Here is a 23,661-nt window from a genome sequence, read left to right on the forward strand (position 1 = left end):
TATGTAATTTAGAGTATTATTTTTGGATGCTCCTCTTCTGTATGCACTGTCTGTAACATATCGGTAAGCAATCGTTTTCGTGGGTGATTGTCCCTATCTTCATGTGCTACTGGCGGAGCAGGGAGAGCTCTCCAAAGCCCATTTACCATGAAATTTGACCTCAAGGCACTGTGTGAAAGTGTCTATCCTTTAACATTACTTTAGTGTGGGGGTGAAATTCTCAGTCACTAATGTACTGTAATAGCATGCTTACTTCATTCAAATTATTTAATCATCTCAGTCATTTTTCTGGCCTTACATTTTAGCTACATTTCATCATGATCAGCACAAAGACGGCAGCTAACGACTGTTCTTGTGTACCTACGAAAAACCTTTCAGTGTGATCTTATCTGCAAGTGAACCGGTGATGGTGCACGTAGCTGTTTAGCTAACTGAGCCAGAATGACCGCTGGTTTAAAAAAAAAAAAAAAAGCCGCAAGGGAATGTATTAATGTGATATTCTGAGAAGCAGTATTGTCCAGTGAGCAGGGGGGCCATCTTCTCACGTACCTCGTCCAGCGTGGTCTGGCTGACAGAGAAGTGCTTGATCTGAAGTGCAGTTTTGTGGGACTCCAGCTGGTGGAAGATGTCTGCAACGCCTCCGGGGGCGACAGGCACGTGGTACTCCACCATGGATGAGTGCTGGTCCTGTTTTTGGGGGGGGGAGTGTTGAGGAGGGAGGGGGGAGTGTTGGGGAAGGGGGGGTTGAAGAGTAGACAGGCACTGAGCAAGCTGGGACACGTTTCATGTATCACCCACCCAGACCCACAATATTCCCCACTGCTAGTTTTTGGACAACCGCACTGCAGTCATGGGATGGATGGCACAGGGGTCAACGGTACCCCCAATCAAAGTGTGTAATGTATAGATTACCACACTACACAATTTACCACCTATTTGAAAGCAGTCAAGTATTACTGAACATCTATAGCATTTGTAAGCTTGTCTACAATTTGTTGCCTTCAAATGAGCATCTGAGGCATTGCCTCATTGGCCCCAGTGCTGCCTGGGTAGAAACACTTGATTGGAACTCGTTCTGTTTCTTAGTTTTCTGTTTTTTCACAGTTTTTCAGAGGTGAACCCCCATCAGAAACATCTCACGCCACAGCTTTCAAACCACAGCTCTTCAGAAAATTTAATTAACTAAAGCCAAGAAGCACATTTTTTTACTGTCATTTTACTGTCACTCTGTCCATGTTTTTAAACATGCTACGGCTTTTTAAGTGCAGAAAAAAGGCCAGTCCAACAGTGTCCATTAGTATGCAGATATAACACAAGAGACCAGAAAAACTGTATCAGGCACTGGGGCAGTTATGAAAATGCTATTAATGATCTGCTTGTCCGCTTTCTAAAACTACATTCTGTACATGTCCTAGTATCCTTTCTTTAAAAAACACTGATGTTTATGATGATGATGATGATAATAATAATAATAATAATAATACTTATTTGATTATTATTATTATTATTATTATTATTATTATTGTTGTTGTTGTTATTATTACATAAAAATAATATACATTTTTCACAGGTAACCGAAAGCAATTCCTAGTTCCTACTACTTGTTTCATTTAAAAAAATTTTTTTTGAAAAAGTAAATTATGTATTTCCTGTCCCTGCAAATGCGGTAACACATCCATTCTAATTGAACTGTCAGAGGTGCCCTAAATTCCTCATAACGTGTCACGTAACGGGCCTCGGTGCCCTCCAGGTGCTCATTTCTCGGCTTTCAGGACGGCGCTGGACGAGCACCGCGGTGAGAAACGGGAGAAGACGTCACCGTGAAGGGTGAGGACGGCTTTTCCAAAAGCGGAATCGGCCGAGAGGAACGACGCGCGCCGTGAAACCGACGGCGACCGGTGACGGCGTGTCGCTTCCTGTTCCGAGTCTGACATTCACGCCGCTGCGGCTCCCTCCCCCTGCTCCACGGCCCACCACGGCTCACCTTCAGGTAAGTGCTGGGGAAGTGCAGCTGCATGAAGTCGGTGATGGCGTCCACGTTGCTGGAGGCCCCCGCCATGTACATCTTCACCGTGAACCCGCTGCCAAATCTGAGGGGTCGGAGCAAATGAGCGCAGGTATCGGTACAGTAGGGGATGCAGAAGCTATTCACGGTCCCGGGAAGTAAATAAAACAGCATGATGTATCTGGCTAAAGTACTGTTCCTCGTGGCAGCCCAAGAAAGTGTCGTTTAGAACAGACAGGAAACGGTAAGTTTGCTTTAGAGCAGACATACAGGAAACGGTAAGTGTGGTTTAGAACAGACAGAAAATGGTAAGTGTGGTTTAGAGCAGAGACACAGGAAACGGAAAGTGTAGTTTAGAGCGGACCCAGAGGGGACTGACCTGTTCTTGATGTGCTGTAGAGAGCCCAGGCAGCGGAACTGGCCCTTCACCATGATGGCCAGGCGTGTGCACAGAGCTTCACACTCTTCCATGCTGCAACACACACACAAACGACAAGGCTCAGTCAGCAACACGCATGCACACCCACACACACACACACACACACACAGCAAAAACTAAGTCACACTGCTCATGCTTCAGACACACGCACGCACACACACAGCACGGCAAAGACCCAGTCAATCCACGCGCACACACACACACACCACGGCAAAGGTTCAGTCACATAACTCATGCCGCAGCGACACGCATGCGCACACATGCAGGCACACATACGCACACACACACGCACACGCGCCGTACCTGTGTGAGGTCAGAACCACGGCGCACTTCCCCTTCACTTCCTCTGAGATGATCCTCCACAGGTGGCGTTTGGTGCGCGGATCCATCCCTGAGCTGGGCTCGTCCTGGGGGGGTGGGGGGGGGGGGGGGGGGTTAGGAAAAGTGTGAGGGCCCGGAATGCACACACTGTCCAACACGCAGGAGCGACATGACACACACTGCACACGCCTGATTGGTCCAGGCATGTCATGTGGGACAGCATATTTCACAAACAGAAGAATGCTCATATGCTGACATGAAACATGCCCGTGGGGACCAGACTCAGTAAATAAAGCCCTGAGGAGTGGTGGGGGTTCGGGGGGGTTGGGGGAGTGGAGTGACGGGGGATGGGGGGCAGTGGGGGGGGGGGGCAGGGGGATGTCCCCTCACCAGCAGCAGGATCTGGGGGTGCCCGATCAGAGCCAGGGCGGTGGAGAGCTTCCTGCGCGTGCCACAGCTGTAGCTCAGGCTGGTGTTGTGGCGGTGAGAACCCAGCTCCAGCTTCCTCAGCAGGTAGTTCACCACCTGGGGGGGGGCGAGAAGAGTCACATGACTCAGCCGTGGGGGGCGCAGGGTCAGGCCGACAGGTAAGGGGAGGAGGGAGGGGGGAGGAGAGGGGGAGGGGTGTCTCATGATTACCGATGACTCTCAAAATAGATGTGTTAAAAACAACACACAATGTGTCATTTTTACACATGTGTTTGTGTTACTTTCAACACAGTCTGTGGTAAAAAAAAAAAAGTCTCCCTTTGTAACACATGACTTAGTCATAGTTTTGACACAAAATGTGTTAAAAGTAACACAAAAAGTGTTTTGGATATGAACACATCCTTTTTGAGAGTGAAATGGCAACCCACAGGGTGAGAGTACGGCGCATTCTGTCAGGAGTCTACAGCCACGCACAAAAAATCCCCCCACACGAGTTTGTACACAGTGGTCCCATCTCTACATGTAATGCTCTCTGCTTTCCCCCAGCTCAATACGCCTAAAAAACACATGAGGCAAGCAGCCTGCTCTCCATCATAAAATCCCAGCACATACCCAGCAGTCACGCACACACTACTGTACACAAAGAGGTCCTGGCACATACCCAGCAGTCACATACACACTACTGTACACAAAGAGGCCCTGGGCAAGACCTCGGCCCTAACGCTACAGAACCGCAAGGGCCAGAACCCAGGCCACCATTAGCCAATCCCACTGCATCGTTACAGGGGGCCGCATCATTACCAGCGGCAAAGATGCTTATCGGCAGCCGCCCGCCATCTCAAACGGAATCGTCAGACCGTTTCTCCCCCACCCCCACCCCCACCCCCCCCCACCCCACCGAAATGACTCACCTCATTAAAAAAAGTGAGAGGAAGTGCAAGAGCATTACCCCCCATCCCCTCCATTGCATCCGCAGGAGCCGACAGACGGGCTAAATATAAACCCGTCCCGGCAAATTAACCAGCGCCGATGTCACCCCCATCATCGCCATCGCCCTTGCTATTCCATTTTTTCCCGCACAACAATGGCGGTAACGATGGCAATTAGCGGCCCCGTGTGTAATCTCTTTTGTCGGATTCGGTTCGGAGCTGTCGGTGCTCGGCGTCGTCAGCACCCGCCGACGGTAATCGGAGGTAATGCTTCCCATTATAAAAGCGCTATGTCCCGGTGTAAGGGCGGGGGGTGGGGGAGAGATAAATTGGGAAGGGCACCGAAGATGATGACACAAACGGCGATTCGATGAGGCCTTGTTTTTTTTTTTTTTTTTTTTGCGCGACGGCTTCGACGTGTAAAAAAGGGGACACGTTTTTTATTTTTTTCCCGAGGTTTCGTGCTTTTCTTCCGCCGCTCGACTTCATCGCATCAACGCGGTGTGTTTCCCCCGGAAACAAGAGCGAGTGGCGAATCAGACAAAAAGGCTAGAAAAATCTGCTCCGCGGTTTTTGTCGAAACTGGCCTGACGCATCGTTCCCCTGCTACCGCGCTCCACGGCGGCGTCATAACATCGCGGCAGGCTAACGACGCTAACGCGGCTATAGCGCTACAGTACGTTCGATGGGAACTGGAATAGCAGCGCCGTTACCCAGCAGACGTACTCATGCCCACTTCTTCAAACGCCGTTCGGCGTTTTCAAAACGGGCCTCACGTCCATCTCGACTCGACCCTGCGGAGTAAATTTCGCTACGCTTCGCTCGAGCGAAGGCGGAAAGCTTTAGCTGCCATTCCGAGATAAGCATGAGCCCGTATGCAGTGCACGGGCCCAGGAGAACATCATGCGTCATCACAAATCTTAAGACCTATTTTTACAACGATTACGTGTAATTGAGATTAACCATGCTAGATGCTAAAGCGGACATTCTGCCAGCCAGATCATACTGAAATTGAGTGACTAAAAGCACACACTACCTACAGTATGTACACAACTTTTAAATGAATGTGACAAAATATCATGAATTTCCTTTCATCTGATTTCCAGTCAATAGTGGGTGAACGCCTACAGTACATTTAGCAGATAAACATGAACGCTCAGTCAAATCAAACGCCGATTAAAAGCCAAATCTTGAGCAGGATGGATTTGAACGTGATTTCCTGGCATGGTGTCTCTTTTAATTGGGACGCGGGACCATAACCATCCGAATTTATGACCCTACAACACCCCCACCCACCCCGTCCCGTCAGGCCAGGTAGCCTCTCTCTCTCTCTCTCTCTCTCTGTCTCTCTCCTCCTCTCTCTCCTCTCTCTCTCTCCTCCCCTCCCTCCCTCCCTCCCTCTCTCTCTCCCTCCCTCTCCCTCTCTCGCTCTCTCTCTCTCTCTCTCCTCCCTCCCTCTCTCTCCTCCCTCCCTCTCTCTCTCCATCCCTCTCTCTCTCTCTCTCTCTCCTCTCTCTCTCTCTCTCTCCCTCCCTCTCTCTCTCTCTCTCTCTCTCTCTCTCTCTCCTCCTCCCTCCCTCCCTCCCTCCCTCTCTCTCTCTCTCTCTCACCCCATCGATCTCCGTCCTGGCCACGCCGCGGATCCGGCAGTAGAAGTACAGGTGCTCCTCGCCCGTCAGCAGGTCGTCCAGGGCGTCCACCTGGGGGCAGTACCCGACGTTGATGCCCTCGTTTCGGCAGTCCATGAGGTCCACCATCCTCCTGTGGGGGGGGGGAAGGGGTTCACGCACAAGCAGAGGGGGGCTTTAATCGTTACGTTCTGCCAACGTTGCTGAGACGTTGTTGGAGCAATGTTGGCAATGCTAGTGTGGTTTCCACTGCTCCACCCTCATCTGCATTCCTTCTCTTAGTAATTGTTTCTTAGATGGGCAGTCAAAGCAATGCAGTACAAAATAGGACACTATTATTTACAGCTACCTATAAAAGGAAGCAGCTGGCCACTAGGAATCATGATCTCGTTGTCGCCATAAGATTGCCATGCAGTGTTAATAGGCACTAGAAAAGCAGATTTGCCTACACTGTTAAGTATACTGAATAGTGCAGGGCTCCGCACTAACATGTGCTCGGTCAGCTAAATGAATTAGGAGCACACTAATGCAGCCCAATTAGTAGATGCACTCCCCAAATTATTTTTACAGGTAGCACACACCAATATTATGGAGCAAATGCTCTTAAAATGGGAGCACTGTAGAGCCTTGAATAGGGCAATACAATAAGAATGTTGTGGGATGGTTGTGAGCCAATAAGAGCACAGGGTTGTGTTTTGGATGCTAAACGTGCGGCAGCTGATTGGCTGAGGGACGGAGCGGCGTTTGCGAGCGCAGTAACGGGGACGCACGGGGCGCCAATTTCAGGAGAGCGGGCGAGGTCTCGTACCCGTCCCAGTCAAGGATCTGCGCCACCCCGTCCGTGGGGCTGATGTCTCCCGTCAGCATTTTGAAGGTGGTGGTCTTGCCGGCCCCGTTCACGCCCAAAAGCCAAGCACTGGAGGGGGGGGGGGGGGGGGGGGGGGAGAGAGAGGAGGGGGGAGACACATTAGGGTGAGCAGAGTAGTGTAATTGTTATGGAACTGAGCTTGTAACCTAAAGGTTGCAGGTTCAATTCCTGGATAGGACACTGCCATTGTGCCCTTCAGCAAGGTACTTAACCTGTATTGCTTCAGTATATATCCAGCTGTATGAATGGATGCAGTGTAAATGCTGTGTGAAATGTTGTGTAAGTCGCTCTCGATTAACAGCATCTGCTAAATGCCTGTAATGTAATGGGTGAGCATTTCATTTCATCATGCCCAGGTAACACTTTACGCCCACAAGCTAAAAATGACAGTCATACAGTAGAGCATGTTATGACACAAATATGAATTACTATGAATAATTTAGCGTTGTAGAATTGCATGGTTCTGTCAGGACATTTCCGTGAAAGTATTTACACACAAAAGTATTTATTATTATTATCATGGGAATACGGAATTCTTGTGTCATTTTTTCTATTTATTAAACGGATGCAGTGCATGGCTGTAATACAAAACAATGCAATGGTACGGGGGTTTCAAAAAAGATACTCGAGCTTGACATCCTACAAATGCCACTATCTGCAGACAGAGCTAAATAATTCAGATGATGAATTCCTGCCATGTCGCAGTCTGTGGTGTACAAAGGCTGTATAACCGCATACGGCCCTCCAGTGCTGATGGAACCATCAGTGAAAGAGGACCGCAGCTACGATTCACTCACGAGCAGATAAATCATCTCCCCTGCACTTAATGAAGCAGTAACTTAAAAACCTAATATGCCCAGGGGAAGCGAGGGAGAAAAAAAAAAACATCGCATATAAGGATCCCCTGATATCTCATAAGCGACTCTCTCCAAAAAATCTATTGCGGTTAAGTTTTTAGACTATTTCCACCCGTAGATACGACTCAACCGCAATGTGATGCCACACATCCTCCTAAGATCCAGCAGTTTTTTTTTTTGTCCCCTGTATTGGACATGAGTCTGCGGTCTTGGTCTCAAGAACCACACATTCCACTGTGCTGAAACCTACGCTACAAGGAACATTTTAATAAAAAATAAATAATACTTTTGAAAATACTTTCGCTGCAACATGATTTGCCATCCAAGACACCTGGATTGTGTCAAAAAAATGTAAAATACTTCCAACAACATTTTTCCGGGTCTTAGGAAGATGTCAAGCTCTTCTGGAGGAAAAGCAATAAGGAAGCTCATGAAACGACACCGGCTTCATTTGGCATTGGCAGCACGGAGAAGAAGGGGTCCTGAGGACCGTCAGGAGCAGGCCCCTCCTGAGGGGCGGAGTTTGGGCTCACCTCACCAGCGGGGATGCCCACAGACAGCCGCTTGACCGCCTGCACCTTCTTTTTGAGGTGCCGGTACACCTTGGTCAGCTGGTTGACCTGCAGGAGGTCGGAGCTGGCCCCGCCTCGGATCACGCGCTCGCGCTCCGCCACCACGTCTTCGTCCTCGTCTTCGTTCTTGATGCCCGCGTCCGGCACGGTCTTCCGGCGGCAGACGAGCCGCCTGTGGGTCAGAGGGGACGTGGGGGCGTGAGAATATGAAGGGGGGGGGAGTGGGGAGTTTGGTACGGAGATGGGAGGAGGATGAGGGTACTGGGAAATGAATGAAATGTATGGATGCAAAGTGTATGGAAAGGGAGGAGAATATCCATATCAGCCTCTACAAATGCATTCACTGTGGAAGGTATCTATATGAACCAAAACTTAAAGAACTTAAAAATGAACTGGAAACCTCTTGGAATTGAATTTGAAATCTCTCTCTCCCTCTCACTCTCTCTCTCTCTCCCTCCCACCCTCTACCTCTCTTAACTCTTTTCCATTACTATTGTCCATCCCTTTGTTTTGCCTTGTTCCTGTTTCCATCATCCTCAACTCCTCAAAGCCACCTACATCCGGTTACAACCACCTGGATCCTACAGACACGTTCTGTCCCCAAAAGTGTTGAGCCCAGATCAGTCCGTGGCTGATCTGGGATCAGCTGCTACGGTCCGAGAGAACACCTGTGGCCCCCCCGCCCTCACCTGAGCCTGCGGAGCAGCCACTTGTTCAGCAGCAGGCGCAGCGTGAAGAAGAGCGCCCCCTGCAGGAACATGGAGACGAACATCCAGCCCAGCACGTCCATGCCGAAGGCGTCCTTCGAGGCGTCTATGCCGTAGGCGCTCAGGATCTGCACCTGCATCTCCACCCGCGCCAGCTCCATCAGCCCGTTACCGAAGCTGAACTGGGGGAAGATGAGGAAGACGTAGCTGAGGATCTGGTACACATGGTGGATGCTCTGTGAGGGAGAGAGAGAGAGAGAGAGAGAGGGAGAGAGAGAGGGAGAGAGAGGGAGACATTTTAGCTACATTTCGTGATAAGAGCATGAATGACAGCTGAAGACTGTTCTTGTGTCCCTGTATGAAACTTTTTTACTGTGATCTAATTTACGAGTGAACCACTGTTGGTTTGTACAGCCAGTTAGCTCAATAAAACACATGCAACCCGTAATACACATGTAAAAATGTCTTTTCAAATATGGCTCCATCTACCTATGTGGGAAGTACGCCCATGTAAAATAGCATACTCAGCATACTTGATATAACACTTTAATTATACTTCAAGTATTCTTAAGTATAAAATAGTATATTTCAGGTATACTTCTGCATACTGTTTTTTTTTTTTTTTACATGGGCACCACCTGATCACCCTTCCTCTTCCTCACCTCATCCTGTAGGTTGAGCTGCCACAGGAAGTAGACCACGGAGGTAGAGATGATGGTGTTGACGCTGATGAAGAGGTTGATGCAGACGTAACTGATGAAGGCCATCTCCGTGTCTTTGAAGACTTCGGCCAGCAGGTACATCCAGGGGAAGGTGGAAAACCTGGGGGAGAGGGGGGGGGGGGGTATGGTGGCAGAACAGAAGGGTCGGAGGTCAGAGGTCATAGAAATAAAGAGTACCGAGAGCGATGAGAATGGAACGAAGATGGTTATAGAACAGGAACCTCCTAACTTTTTTTCTGTTGTGACCCCAAATGAATGTTCACAAATTTACATGACCCCAAGACCCCACACGCACACACGCCTCATGCCTAACAACACCCTGTAGCCATGACAATATTGGAGATACACCAGGACCTCCCGTGCCCCATAGCTTTATTATAGTTGGATAGTTGTGATGCTTTGCATGTAGTGGCCTACATTCACATATTCTAAACAGACAAAATAATACAGAATTTTTTTTTTATTATAATTTTTTTTCTCCAAAATTTTCAGGCAACCCCATCCTCAAATCAGGTGACCCCACACGAGGTTGCAACCCCCAGTTTGGGAACCCCGGTTATAGACTGTGATCACTTAAATGTCATTGTTTTTTTGTCCTAATAATGTCACAAATCATACTGCCTGAAAGTCCACATCACTTCGATCAGAGTGTAGGAGAAGACTCTACACTTGCCACGAACACCCACATGGCTCATATTAATAACATACAGTTTCTGAGACCCGTCCACACTGTACAATCATTTTGAGTACCACTAACACTGTGGCAGTGTCCAGCTTTTTGAGTCTGGCTCATTTCACACAGTTTACCATAGAGAAGCCATTTGTAAACAACTGTGGCATTATGATGTACTTCACAGACATCATTGTGATGTACTACACAGACATCATTGTGATGAACTACACAGACATCATTGTGATGTACTACACAGACATCATTGACACATCAGAGCACGCACGCGAGATACACCACACCCATCTCAGGAAATGAGGGGAACGCAGCAGAACTATTATTAACCCACCAAGTTTTTGTCAAGTTCTCCACATCATTTCTCTACAGCTTGAACCCAAAGAATACATAAGGTCTGCATCTTGTAGCACATCCGGAGATGGCATCATGCACACGTGACATATATAAATATATATACATATAAATATATAAATAATTTTTTTTTTTAGTTTCTTATTGTTAATTGTGCAATCACACCAGATACATATTGCACAATTCCAGAAGAAAATAATCGCTGCAAGGGATTAGTCATCAACCTCTTCAGTCAATTATTATGGATATTCCGGTTCTTTAATGAGGGCCAAAGCAGACAGGCACTTTATAAAGAATATTAACATTATAGATACTGCTTTGCACAACACAGACAGATTCAGCAACACAAAAAGAAATTCAAATGCAAATCTGCTTTTGCAAATCAAGGATATTGGTATTCAGGAACAGACTAATTCTTTGAGTTTAATTAATCTGGGATGAGAGGAACATGTAAACAAAATAACAATATTGCATATAAAAAATATCTTTAGTGACAGAGAGGAAACATTAGAGAAACAAAGCTGAGAAGCTTGAAGATAAATGGCTTCATCTTGTGATGAGGAAAACTCATCCATTTCCTTTCCTCTGAGTAATCTTGTTTTATTCATTACTCGTGGTGATTGGGGTGTTGAGGTCAAGAGAAAAGATGTGTTTAAACAGAGACTGAGCACGAAGAAAGAATGTGTATATGAGAGAGAGATAGAGGGAGACGGGGAAAGACAGAGAGGGGAGAGAGAGAGAGAGAATGTGTGTGTGTGTGTTCGTTTGCATGTGTATGTGGTTCTGTAAGAGGGGAGAGAGAGAGACAGAGAGTTTGTGCGTTCGTGTGCACACAAAATAATCGCGGAGTGTGTGTGTGTGTGATTGAGAGGGAATATGTGTGTGTGTCTGTGTTTGTGCGTGCGAGTGCATGTGTGTGCACGCACATGGGGAGTGTGCGTATGTGATTCTGTAAGAGGAGAGAGAGAGAGAGGGAGAGAGAAAGAGAGAAAGATAGATACAGGCATCGGCGCCAGGCTCTGAACAAAAGCAATTGCACATGTTCAGGTGAGCGCGGAGCAGACCGGCCTGTTTGCCGTGTGGTTATTTATCGGGGAGAATTAGGCAGCGGTGTGATGAATGGGGGGGAGCGCCTCACTGACAGGGATGTGTTTCTGAGGAGCTAAACCCCCCCCCCCCCCCCAGAGACACGGAGCTCATTACAGCTGCAGGAGAAGCAGTGCAGCGCCATCTTCTTTCAAAGACCTCCATGGGGGTGGGGGTGGGGGTGGGGGGGCGGGGGGTGAGGGCTGGTGCGACTTTACAATTTTCAAAAAAGGCATTTTTCAACCGAATTTTTTTTTTTCTTCGGCTGAACAAAAGGCAGCCCTTTGGCTGTGAATCTCCTTCGCCTGCTCATATTTACCAGTGGTTCAGCTTAGCTGAATCTCTCAGACACGCCCTGAAAAATCGTGGCACAGTTCCTAACCAGGGGCAGAAATCTCCATTTGATTGACAGGCTTTGTGAAGGGACTACGCCTCTTAGAGGCAGCTGAGAGTGAGAGTGGGTAAGGGTTGCCAAATTTCCAAAAAATGCTTAAGAGAAAATGCAGCCATTTTTTTCATTAGCATCATTTGATTTGTACCGCACGTTTTAACAGAGAACTCTCGCAAAGACGGATTACGGTGGATCAGAAGGAAAAACAAAAAATCAGGCCTGTACCCCCAAAAAGCAAGAAAGTGAAAAGAACTGCCCTGTGGGGAGGAAAACACTCAAAAAATGGATGGAAATTGATGGGAACGATAATCATAGTGACATATCGCCTGAAATCTGGAAAAAAAAGTTTTTCCAGCATAAAAGGATTTTAATTTTTTTGGACATATTAGTGTGTCCTGGATGACAAAACATGCCGCATTTTCAAAAATACTTTTCATAGTGTTTTCATTGAATGTCCTTTCGAGCGAAGGTTTCATACTTGCAGGATTTATGGTTCTTGAGATTAACACCAGACTTATGTCCCCTACAGGGGACAAAAAATGAATTGCTGAGTCTATCTGCCATGTTGTCGCAGAAGAAGTCTTCGCCCGGGTTAGAGGGATCTGAAGAGAGAAGGCAGCTGAAGAGAGAGCCTGGTGAGCGTTACCTCCAGAGAAAGGGCTAAGAGGATGTGGCAGTCTGGATCAACTGAAGATGAATCACTGTATTAAAGGTCATTTTTGAGAGGGGGGGGTGGCTGCTGTGAGCGTTTGGCTTTTGGTTTTTTCCGGAGCGTGTACTAATCTGAGGTGATGCTGGGGTGCGTACTAAGATGTGGGGGTGCATACTAAGCTGCGGGGCGGGGGGTGGGGGGGGGGGGGTGGGCTACTAATCAGGCCGGGGGGTGGGCGTACTAACCCGAAGAGCACCAGCAGGAGCGCCACCGCGCCCAGGTTGTTATGGCTGGTGAAGGCCGGGAGCTGGAAGGCTGCGATCATGGCGATGGAGATCGTCACGGGGACCATGTACAGGGCCTGCGGAGAGAGACAGCACGGACAGTCACACCTACAACGGAGACTATACTACCACCCCCCCCCCCCCCCTCCAACCGCCCCTTCTGCTCCATCTCCCAGAGCACACCACTCAACAGAATCTTTTCATTTTGATTAACCCTTTTACGGTGTGAGTTCTTAACTGAACATTCCAATGCTGATGTCAGAATCGCCGTTGGTAACGGAAAGTAAAGGGGTTCTACAACACTGGCTTGGAATTTTGAAGAAAAATTAAATTAAATTAAATAGATCGTACCATGCCATAGAGGAAATTGGAAAGGAGGTGGATCGTACCATGTCATAGAGGAAGTTGGAAAGGAGGCGGATCGTACCATGTCATAGAGGAAGGTGGAAAGGGGGGGGGGGATCATACCATGTCATAGAGGAAGTTGGAAAGGAGACGGATCGTACCATGTCATAGAGGAAGTTGGAAGGTGGAAAGGAGGCGGATCGTACCATGTCATAGAGGAAGTTGGAAGGTGGAAAGGAGGCGGATCGTACCATGTCGTAGAGGAAGTTGACGGCCCAGTAGAAGGGCTCCCCGATGCCGGAGATGTGCTGTAGCCCCTTGGAGCCGCTGTGGTGCTCCTGCACCTCGTAGATGACGAAGCTGGCCGACATGATGGAGTAGCCCGTCAGGATGCAGAGGGCCACCAGGATGTGAACCAGGCTCCGTACCCTGCCGCGGACGGGACGGGGAGAGAGAACCGGCGGCGTCAAAATTAAACCGGACACATCTCACGCCGCTAGCGCCGTCGTGCTACAAGCGCTACAATCACTGCCCTCAGTTACCGTGAGGCAGTCTAAGAGGGTTTCAATTTCAGTATATATACACACATATGTGTGTGTGTGTGTGTGTGTTTTTGTTATGGGGTGGGGGGTGTGGGTATATATAAACACATATTTAAACATTTAAATATTAAGTGTACTTTAACAAAAAAAGAAGCGCACATTGCTACTTGGATAATATTTTGGCGACTGAAATATTCATCTCGTCTGTGAGGCGAAAGATTAAAAAGCAGCATTAGCATTAAGGTTAGCATTAGCATTTGTCATAGCATTAACATTAGCATTTGTCTTAGCACTAACGTTCGCATTAGTATTTGTCTTAGCATTGGCGTCAGCATTAGCCCAGCCCACGTTTGGCAGCATAGGCCAGGCTCACAGCCTTGGATCTCATTACTACTACGGGCACGCACACTTTCTCCCTAAACTCCATCCAATATCCGTCTGTTTTGGATGAGTCATCCTGCCAGAGTGCTTGCTTTCTGGCAAGAGATGAGAACACAGGATGCGAGAGATACGAGAGAGAGAGAGAGAGAGAGAGACGGAGAGAAAGGGTGGAGGAGGAAGAGAAAAGAAAGGGCAAGAGCTGAACAATTACAGACGATTCTGGTCTTCAAACAGGGCCAGACCTTGAAAACGGAAACGTGACGCACGAGGCGTACGACAGCGTTAGCCGTTAGCTCGGGAGTGAAGCAGGGGGTTAAACTGAGCTCTGTGTTTCCGTGGTGATGGGATTCCCCCCCTCCCTCCCCCCCTCCCCACGTGTTGGAGGGGAGATTAATGCACCCCCGGGCCCCCCAGCTCACGCCCCTGACGGAGTGCTGATGCCCAGGCATCTCTTTCAAAGAGGCATTATCCGGGGGTAACGCCAGGCTCCATGGGGCCTCCTCCACGGTATAAATCGCGGCTGGACGCTAGCGGCTAGCTGGCTAACGGCTCGGCGCCACGCGTATGTGAACGGTGAGGACGACCCTCCCCCAAAGAGGCATTATCCGGGGGTAACGCCAGGCTCCATGGGGGGGCCTCCTCTCCTCGCGGGTGATTAAATCGCAGCGTTGGACGCTAGCGGGCTAGCTGGCTAACGGGCTCGGCGTCACGTGTATGTGAACGGTGAGGGACGACCCCCAAAGAGGCATTATCCGGGTACGCCAGCTCCATGGGGGCCTCTTCCCGACGTGATTAATCGTGCGTGACGCTAGCGGCTAGCTGGCTAACGGCTCGGCCACGTATGTAACGTGAGGACGACACCCCCCTGCGAATATCACCCAGCTCTTAACACGCGGGCTTTCGCCTTTACCCGAGGCTTTTAAATTTTTTTTTTTTTTTTAAACAGGAAACTGGCTATCGAATCAATTAACCTCTGCGTCACATTGAGAGTGAACACACACCACCATCAGGCCACTAATCAATAAAACCTGCTGCTCAAGAAAATGAGTTTTAAAAACATAACGCATTTTTTTTTTTTTTTTTTAAACCATGAGTATATAAAGTAGTCGGATCGGATTATTTCATTGCTCAAAACTCAGCCAGGTAGGTGCAGGAACATCTCCCATTTCCAAACGGAGTACTTCATTTCACCGCGGTAGGCAGGGACCACTCATTTATCATGGCTGCCTGAGCCTCCACACACAGCTGTGAACGCCCACCTACAGTAGGTAGTTCCATGCAGGTCCAAATATATGAATATAATATATTAATATTTCTGGCTGTCCTGCTGCTTTACCGTGCTCAGACCCACAAAATGTATAAGCTGTCGTAAGCACTGTGTAGCACGTGTCACGACCATTCATAACCTTTCACTGGAGGGATTTTTGATGAAGTTTTATTGAATGAATTTCATTGAATTACTTTCCAATTGATCGGGCCCAGGTTGATTCGAGTGGCTTCCGTTGGGCAGACTTGCCCCCGATTTATTTGATTTTGTTGCCAGTAAGCTTACGTGCGAAGATCCTTACGTGCGGAGTTCCTTTTAACACCGCACGGACGCTTGCTCTTATTAATTTGCCCATGTAAACGCCCAGCTGTGCGGATGCAAAAAAAAAAAAAAGGCAACTGTCTATTTCCCCCCATTTCAGGAACAGACATCTGCTAACAGACGCAAACACATTCACGCAAACGCTGCAGGACAGACGGAGAGATTAGGGTCCTTACATGGCGTCCTCGTCCTGCACCTTGCCGGGATAGGGGTGGCTGGACACCGAAATCTCTGCAGGGGGACAAAAATCACAAACAGAACAATTTTAAGATTACTTTTTTCAAAGTCTTCCGGATGATGAGACGCTACACGTGGATTTCCACTTGTTCAAAAAGGACAAGCTCTGAGGCAGAACTTCACTTAGCAATAAATTTTAAAAAAGCGAGGCCTCTTTCTTTGTTATAATAGAAAAAATAATAGAAAATGTGAGTATGTTTTAGCTGTATCGTTGATGAGTATCAGACGATTATTAAATAATTTCGAGTATTTATTACTTGAATGCCTTAAACATTGCGTTTACAGTTTATGTTTCTGTAGGTTCATAAAATCAGTTATGAATATATGGGTGTTTCTACATAATTCATGTGAGAATTTATTTTAACACAAAAAATCTATTCATTCCATTTTGCATTTTCTTATATGGGAATATTTGATGGTATACACACACACACACACACACACATACACGCACACACACACACATATGCATTTTTTCTCAAATTTAAACCAACCGACATAACCGACATCCCATGATAAATCCTCAGAGATCCGGTGTAATGTAATTCCCTCCCACTTACTCCCCTTGTTGACTCGACGGAGTTCACAGGCCACCTCTGCATAATTGCATTTCCCCCCCCCCCCCCCCATCCCACCCCCCGTTTCTTTATTGACTCTACGACTGTGCTAATCTCGTCTGGAAGCAGCCGGGCCAGCGGAGCCGGTGGCCCCGTGAGTGTCGAGATAAGACCGGGGCCAGAGATGCAATAGCAGTGCCGGTGCTCCTCCGACAGCCTGCTTTGCATTAATATGAGAGTGCGCGTGGCCTCCGAGACCAAGCGGCAGCCTGAGCTTCACACAGTGCCAATGAGGTGACAGCGCTCAGGCCACCGTCCCCCTTACAGATGGGGCACTGGGAAATAGCGGGTCAGGGGTCAGGGTTCAGAGGTCAGGGCGCTGGCCTCCTTCAGTGGAATTGTACTTGATATTGGGGGAGATTGCAATCGTAACCCAAAAGGGCAAACTGCACAAAAAATGGACTGCATTTAAACTCGACAATATTATCTTATTTGTCTCTGATCAGATGAGCATTGTAAACCGGTCTGATACGGTCAGAAGCAGTGTGGTGTGGATTTAAGCCCAGTGTGAGGGTGAACTTGGAGATTAAACGGGTTTAACCGTCAATGCTGTTGTCATTCTGCACTGAACCCTGGAGGACTTCTGCACTGCATCGCGTAGTACATGTATATGTACCAGTGCTTTATAAAAACAGGTGGATATGTACTGTAAAGCAGAGCCAGCCATTTGCATTGAACATGGGTTTATAAACGGTGCCCTGTAGAGGGCAGCAGAGAGCAGCCGCTCACCGTATGTTTCTGCTTTCTTGCCATCCGGGAGGTTGGACCTCAGGATGAAGTTGCTGAGGCTGTTCAGGTAAGCGGGCATACTGTGGTATCCCTCAGGGTTATACCAGACCTGAGAGAGTACAAACACACACACACACACACACGCACACACACACACACACACACATACACACGTAAGCATGCACGCACACACACACACATGCACAAACACAAACGCAAAAACCACATTTCAGAACCACTGCAAGAAATAATTCTCATCATCGTCTAAAAAAATATCACAGAAAACAGCAATGAGAACATCAGCAGTGCAGAAGTAATTCGAGAAGTATAAGTTCCAACCAGCACGCAAAAATAAGTTAAGTACACGACTCTGCGTAGTGTCTACATGTAATCCGAGCAAACGGCACACAAAAATATCAAAAAAATGGTTAGGTAGTCCGCCGCATGAGCGGCTACCAGGCGCATCTAGCCCTTGGGCGTACAGATCGTGTATTCACGTATGGTGACAGACAGGCACGCCTACGCAGCATACGTCTGCATCACCGGGTCCTTAACATAACACAGCAACGGGAACCTAACATAGTCGTTACCTAGGAGGTCCGTTGTCTGGCAGTCCATGGGTCCAGTTTAGGCCTGGGGGCGAGGTCCTGAGCAAGCAGCCGCCCTAACCCAATCTGCGGCGAAAGAAGCACTCAATTGAGGTAAGACGGGCCCCCTGATACAAAGGCATATGCACTGCAGTCCTTTACTTTACCTAGATACAGCAGAAGCAAACATGAATACTTCAACTTTAACAACGAGGACAACGGACACATTTGAAAGAGTAAATTTACTGCAGTTTTACGTTCACATGTAAACCAAAGATCGATCGGCTGCATTTTGAATCTTTCAGATTACACTCTTACTTATTCTTTGTACATTTTAGAATGGGAATTACTTTATGATCTTTATACAGTTTTTATGCCCTTTTTTCCATTTCAAAGTACTGTTGTATGCTGACTGTATGCTGCCATCTTTGCCAAAGTATCTCTTATAAAAGAAATTTTAAATCAGAATAAATATGGACTAAAACTGTATTTCTGTAATTATTTACTTCATGTCAGCAGTACAGAGCATCATTCTTTATTATGAGTGAAAAAGGGTCACTTGATTCCAGAATGATATACAGTTGATATACAGCTGATATACAGAGGATGTGGTAATTCTCACCTGTCCCGGATGAAGTCATTGGCTGTGGCCAGCAGGTAGGACTCAATATTTATGCCTGTCAGATTGTAGACAACCTGGGAGGAGGGGGCCTTCTTGTGGGGGGGCTGGTAATTGTAATGGGGGCAGACCTGGGACCCAGAAATAATACCCAGTGAGAGTGAAGTCTCAAAACTTTATTTATAGCGCACAAACACAGACACACAAACGCACATGCACACACACTCACACGCGGGCACACACACACACTCACACACAAACAAACACAGACATACACATATATGTGCACACACACACACACATACACACATACACACACATGCACACACAAACAGACACATCTACACACACACACACACACACACACAAACAGACTCACGAACATACACACATGCAAATACACAATGCATCAACACTTGCACACAGACACCCTTGCAAGCCATCTATCAACTCCTTAATCCGAATTTTGGGGCATTCACACCATTAAAACTTGAGTTATTTGAGCGCTCAAACTTTTTATTTTCATATCTCGTCAATTCCAAGCAGGAAATTAAAATGGCTGCTGATGTGGTAGGCTACGACCAAATGCTATTCTTCGTTAAATGTCTAGCTGATATATACACTGCGGTGATTCTTTCAAATTAAATTCCTTCAGTTTTTTGCCTTATCTTTCAAAACAAATACTGAGTGCAGATCAATCATGGACATGATTTTCATTAAAACAGCTTTGAGACATTTTTCAAAAAGTACACGAGAAACATCTGATTTTAACGAGGGACCGCGCCAGACAAAAACTGAACAGGAAAAGTGCCATACTGGTCTTTAATGAGCAGTAATGAATGAGACATCCCTGCTTTGTTCTGAATCAGCATTTTATACGCTGCTCTCCCAGGGCTGTAGTCATCGTTTATATAATTAATACTGCCTTCATTAGACCATCAGAAGCAGCACCTTCTGGAAACTGTTAGCCTTTGAAAGAATTCTGTTGGAAATACTGTTGGTACTGAACTGAGGCTTAAAACCAGGTTGAGCAATCCACATACGGATGCACAGAGGCATCCACACAGGGCGTCAGTGGTGGTATAATGAGCAAGGACCAGGTCTTGTAACCTAAAGGTCACATGTTGTACCCTTGAGCAAGGCACAGTACTTAACCTGCATTGTTTCAGTGTATATTCTGCCGTAAAAACGGATGCAGTGTAAATGCTGTACGTAAAAAGTTGTGTAAATCGCAATGTAATGTACTGTATGAAATGTACTGTAATGTAATGCCTGTAATGTAATGTACAGTAATGTAATGTAATGTAATGCCTGTAATGTAATGTACTGTATGTAATGTACTGTAATGTAATGTAATGTTCTTCTGCTCTTAAATGTGCCCCTGTAACCCCGCTCACCTGCTCCGCCTGGGTGCAGGTGCAGGTTTTGAACGTAACCGAGTCATTTCCACTCGACCTCCAGGTCTCGTCCCCAGATTTCGTGCTCCTCGGACACACCCTGCGGGCACATCGATTCAGTGAGACGCTTCCACAAAAACCGAAGATGCATTCATTAACACCTGCGCTCAGAGAATCGGCACAGTTCAAACACGTGTTCACACCGGGGTGAGAAAAATAAATGAATGAATAAACATGTTGCTCAGCGTGGCTTCGACTTGACGTTTTTCATCGTTTTTAGGGTCTGGGGGAGGACTGCCATTACCGGTACACCCCATAAGCTTTAATCTATCAAGTAAAGCCATCAAAGAGCACAGATGATTATTCCATAGGTACAATTATTCATTTTCACAGTGCATATGTCATTATAGCATTGAATGGAAGCTCGGGTGAAGAATGAGAGAGTGAAAGAGAAAGAGAGAGAGAGAGAGAGAGAGAGAGATTAATATATAAAGTCACAAAAAGAGGGGAACAGGCAGTAGGCAGAGGACGGAGGTGGCAGAGAAAGAAAGGGCAATATTTATTCCTTAATAGGGCTTTTTGATCTTTTGCATGTCTGGCAGACTCGCCCACTCAAAAGCACTATCTCTGGACAGGCAGAGACTCAGCGAGAGAAAAGCAAACATTTTCTTTCACGAGCTGTTAACTCCAGAATGGCCACGATCTTATTATCACAATATTAGAACTCATTTTTCAACAGCCTTCTTCTTAGCAAGTCGGTGGCAACTAGCACTTCTCCATTCTAGGTCGACCCTCTTCACAGCTGGTAAGCTTCTACCTTAGAGAGTTGTTCTTCAAGAGCAGCTGTAGCTCACTCAAGATTCAAACCCGCAAGCACCTGGTGAGGGCGCCAGGTCCCTGAACACTTATCAAGCTGAGGTTCACACCCACAGCGGTACAGAAAGCAGGCCTCAACGCACTGGCACTGAACAAAAGCAGTCAACCCTTTAAAGCATAAGATCACAAATGTGTTCTTAACGGAACATTCCAACGCTGATGTCACAATCACTGCTGGTAATCGAAAGCCGGGGAGTTCTAGAACATGTGATGGAAACATTCCAAAATGCTCTACTCTTCAAAGGGTTAACGCATGTTCAGGTGAGCGCGGAGCAGACAGGCCTGTTTGCCATGCGGGTTATTTATCGGGGAGAATTAGGCAGCGGTGTGATGAATGGGGGGGAGCGCCTCGTTGACAGGGACGTGTTTCTGAGGAGCTAAACCCCCTCCCCAACACACCCGCCGAGACACGGAGCTCGGTGAGGATATTAAAGTGCAGGAGGAGCCCAGTACTCACGCCTCGGCCCCCCCGTCGATGCACGTGTTGTCGATTCCGGGGAAGGACATCATGGTGTCCGCCAGTTTGCTGGAGTTGCTGTTCTGGTTGCTGTTAACAAGAGGGCAGACTGTAAGTCACCACGCAGACATCCACACAACGTGACAGCTACTGCAGAGCAAGTGCATACCGCTGACACGTAATTATTCAACCAAAAATGGACAGGGACAAAACTGTGATCACAAAGGGCAAGGAGCTATAAATACAAACATCACCAAATGCATATAATACCAGCAAACCTATCCGTTCCTCTTACACCGTGTCCTGTATGATAACTGCTAATGGATCTGACCCTTTCATAAATCAGCCAGTCAAATGGGACACCTTCGCATGAGAAACACTGTACTGTGATACCCATACAATTTGTGAACAATCTGTGGTGCGTTGGGAGGACCGGGGGCAGTCCCACAATGCACTGCGCGGAGCGGGTCTCACGTCTACGGTGGCTGACCTGAGGAAGGAGTACTGCTCGCCCGAGCGGTACAGGGCCGGGGAGAGCTCCGTCTTGGGGAAGTTCTGCAGGTTGCTCCGGATGGAGCCCAGGCCCATGGCGGCGATGACGAACAGGACGGGCAGCAGGACCTGGGCGAGCAGGCCCTTCCAGTCCCGCCGCGAGTGGTGCACCCGCTTCATCAGCATGGCTGCCACCTGCTGGCCAACCAGCGCCAGGCCGCGCACGGTGGAGGAGCCCGTCAGAGCTGGGGAGGGAGGGAGGGAGGAGAGGAGGACAGGTTTGTATTGAGCAAAGACTGATGAGCTGATCGATGTGGGGGAGGGGGGTTGGAGTGGAGGCGGGGGGGGGGGGGCTTACTTTCTTTGTCTCCAGCGCTGCTTCCGGTTGGCTCCTCGGGGAGCGTCTCCCGGGAGACGGAGAGGTCCACCACCGAGTCGACCTCGGGTCCTCCGCTCGCACCTTCACCCTCTTCCTCGTCCCTCGTCAGCTGGAGGAAGACCTGGAGAGACAGACACGGAGCTCACACCCGAGGCTCAGGGTGACAGGGCTGTGTGTGTGAGCTTTAACTGCAGCAGCTGTGTGCATCTCTCCTCCTCAAGGTCTGTGTTTTTACTGGGTGTGTGTGCGTATGTGCCTGCGTGTGTGTGTGTGAGTGTGTGTGTGTGTGGGTGTGTGCGTGTGTGATGCGTCGTTATGTAAGTATGTGATTGGTGTGGAGTGTATGTGCGTGTTTGTGTGTGTGTGTGTGTGTGTGTGTGTGTGTGCGTGGATGTGTGCGTTTATGTGTAAGTGAGTGTGTGAGTGTGTGTGTGTGAGTGTGAGTGTGTGCGTGTGTGTGTGTGTGTGTTTGTGTGTGTATGCGTGCGTGTTTGTGTGTGTGTGTGTGTGTGTGTGTGTTTGTGTGTGTATGCGTGCGTGTTTTGTGTGTGTGTGTTGTGTGTGTGCGTGGATGCGTGCGTTTTTGTGTGTGTGTGTGTGTGTGTGTGCGTGGATGCGTGGAGTGTGTGTGTGAGTGTTATGTGTGTGTGCTGCGTGTTTGTGTGTGTGTGTGTGTGTGTGTTTGTGTGTGTATGCGTGCGTGTTTGTGTGTGTGTGTGTGTGTGTGTGTGCGTGGATGCGTGTGAGTGTGTGTGTGAGTGTGTATGTGTGTGTATGCGTGCGTGTTTGTGTGTGTGTGTGTGTGTGTGTGTGTGTTTGTGTGTGTATGCGTGCGTGTTTGTGTGTGTGTGTGTGTGTGTGTGCGTGGATGCGTGTGTGTGTAGTGAGTGTGTGTGTGTATCTCTCACCTCCTCCAGCGTGGTGTCTGATATCCCATAGCAGCCCAGCTGCAGGGCGTCCAGGTTTCGGTCCAGGCCGGTCAGCAGGGCGTGGTACGCCTCCACGTTGTGCGAGCCGAAGGGCGGCAGGGAGTAAACTACATCTCCCACCTCCCCCTCCTTCAGCCGGGCCTCCGGGAGGTGTGATTGGATGAAGGCCTTCACCTCCTCGCCCTCAAACCGCATTTCTGAGCCCGGAGTCTGGATCTGATAGGGGTTTCGGCAACAGAGAGGGAGCGGTTCAGCAGTGACGTCACAAAGCAGCGATCCGAAGGAAATGAAGGACAGACAAAAGAGGAAGGCATGCAGAAAGAGAGAGATAGAAGGATGAAAGGACGAATAATAACAAAGAAAGCGAGAGATAAATCCAGAGAGGTTAAAAAGGTGCAAAGCATTCAAGCGTTATGACATCATTTTTATTTTTTTGTTTCGAGTGTTATCATAAAACGCATGCACTGAGAGTACAATTAAAGCAGAAAGAAAACTAACCTTTCCCTCCAGATTCCATTCAAAACTGTGCACCTTGAATATATTTAAAAGTTGCTGCT

General features: G+C 48.0%; 1 protein-coding gene across 1 annotated transcript in view; it reads right to left on the bottom strand.

Annotated features, from left to right (window-relative positions):
• Positions 1-23,661, bottom strand: part of abca12 (ATP-binding cassette, sub-family A (ABC1), member 12) — a 90,610-nt gene that overhangs the window by 1,191 nt on the left and 65,758 nt on the right. The window contains exons 50-70 of the mRNA XM_064329843.1: positions 23,084-23,320; positions 22,155-22,296; positions 21,795-22,041; positions 21,305-21,394; positions 19,972-20,071; positions 18,578-18,705; positions 17,369-17,589; positions 15,962-16,016; positions 13,526-13,703; positions 12,891-13,006; positions 9,418-9,577; positions 8,738-8,991; positions 7,919-8,220; positions 6,981-6,996; positions 6,560-6,667; positions 5,734-5,884; positions 3,156-3,290; positions 2,748-2,851; positions 2,385-2,477; positions 1,985-2,090; positions 550-687 (exon numbers count right to left, since the gene is read on the bottom strand). Coding sequence (XP_064185913.1) covers positions 550-687; positions 1,985-2,090; positions 2,385-2,477; positions 2,748-2,851; positions 3,156-3,290; positions 5,734-5,884; positions 6,560-6,667; positions 6,981-6,996; positions 7,919-8,220; positions 8,738-8,991; positions 9,418-9,577; positions 12,891-13,006; positions 13,526-13,703; positions 15,962-16,016; positions 17,369-17,589; positions 18,578-18,705; positions 19,972-20,071; positions 21,305-21,394; positions 21,795-22,041; positions 22,155-22,296; positions 23,084-23,320 — 3,081 coding nt within the window. The remainder of the gene's footprint in view (positions 1-549; positions 688-1,984; positions 2,091-2,384; positions 2,478-2,747; positions 2,852-3,155; positions 3,291-5,733; positions 5,885-6,559; positions 6,668-6,980; positions 6,997-7,918; positions 8,221-8,737; positions 8,992-9,417; positions 9,578-12,890; positions 13,007-13,525; positions 13,704-15,961; positions 16,017-17,368; positions 17,590-18,577; positions 18,706-19,971; positions 20,072-21,304; positions 21,395-21,794; positions 22,042-22,154; positions 22,297-23,083; positions 23,321-23,661) is intronic.

This window comes from Anguilla rostrata, chromosome 3 (assembly GCF_018555375.3).
Source record: "Anguilla rostrata isolate EN2019 chromosome 3, ASM1855537v3, whole genome shotgun sequence".
Taxonomy (NCBI): Eukaryota; Metazoa; Chordata; class Actinopteri; order Anguilliformes; family Anguillidae; genus Anguilla; species Anguilla rostrata.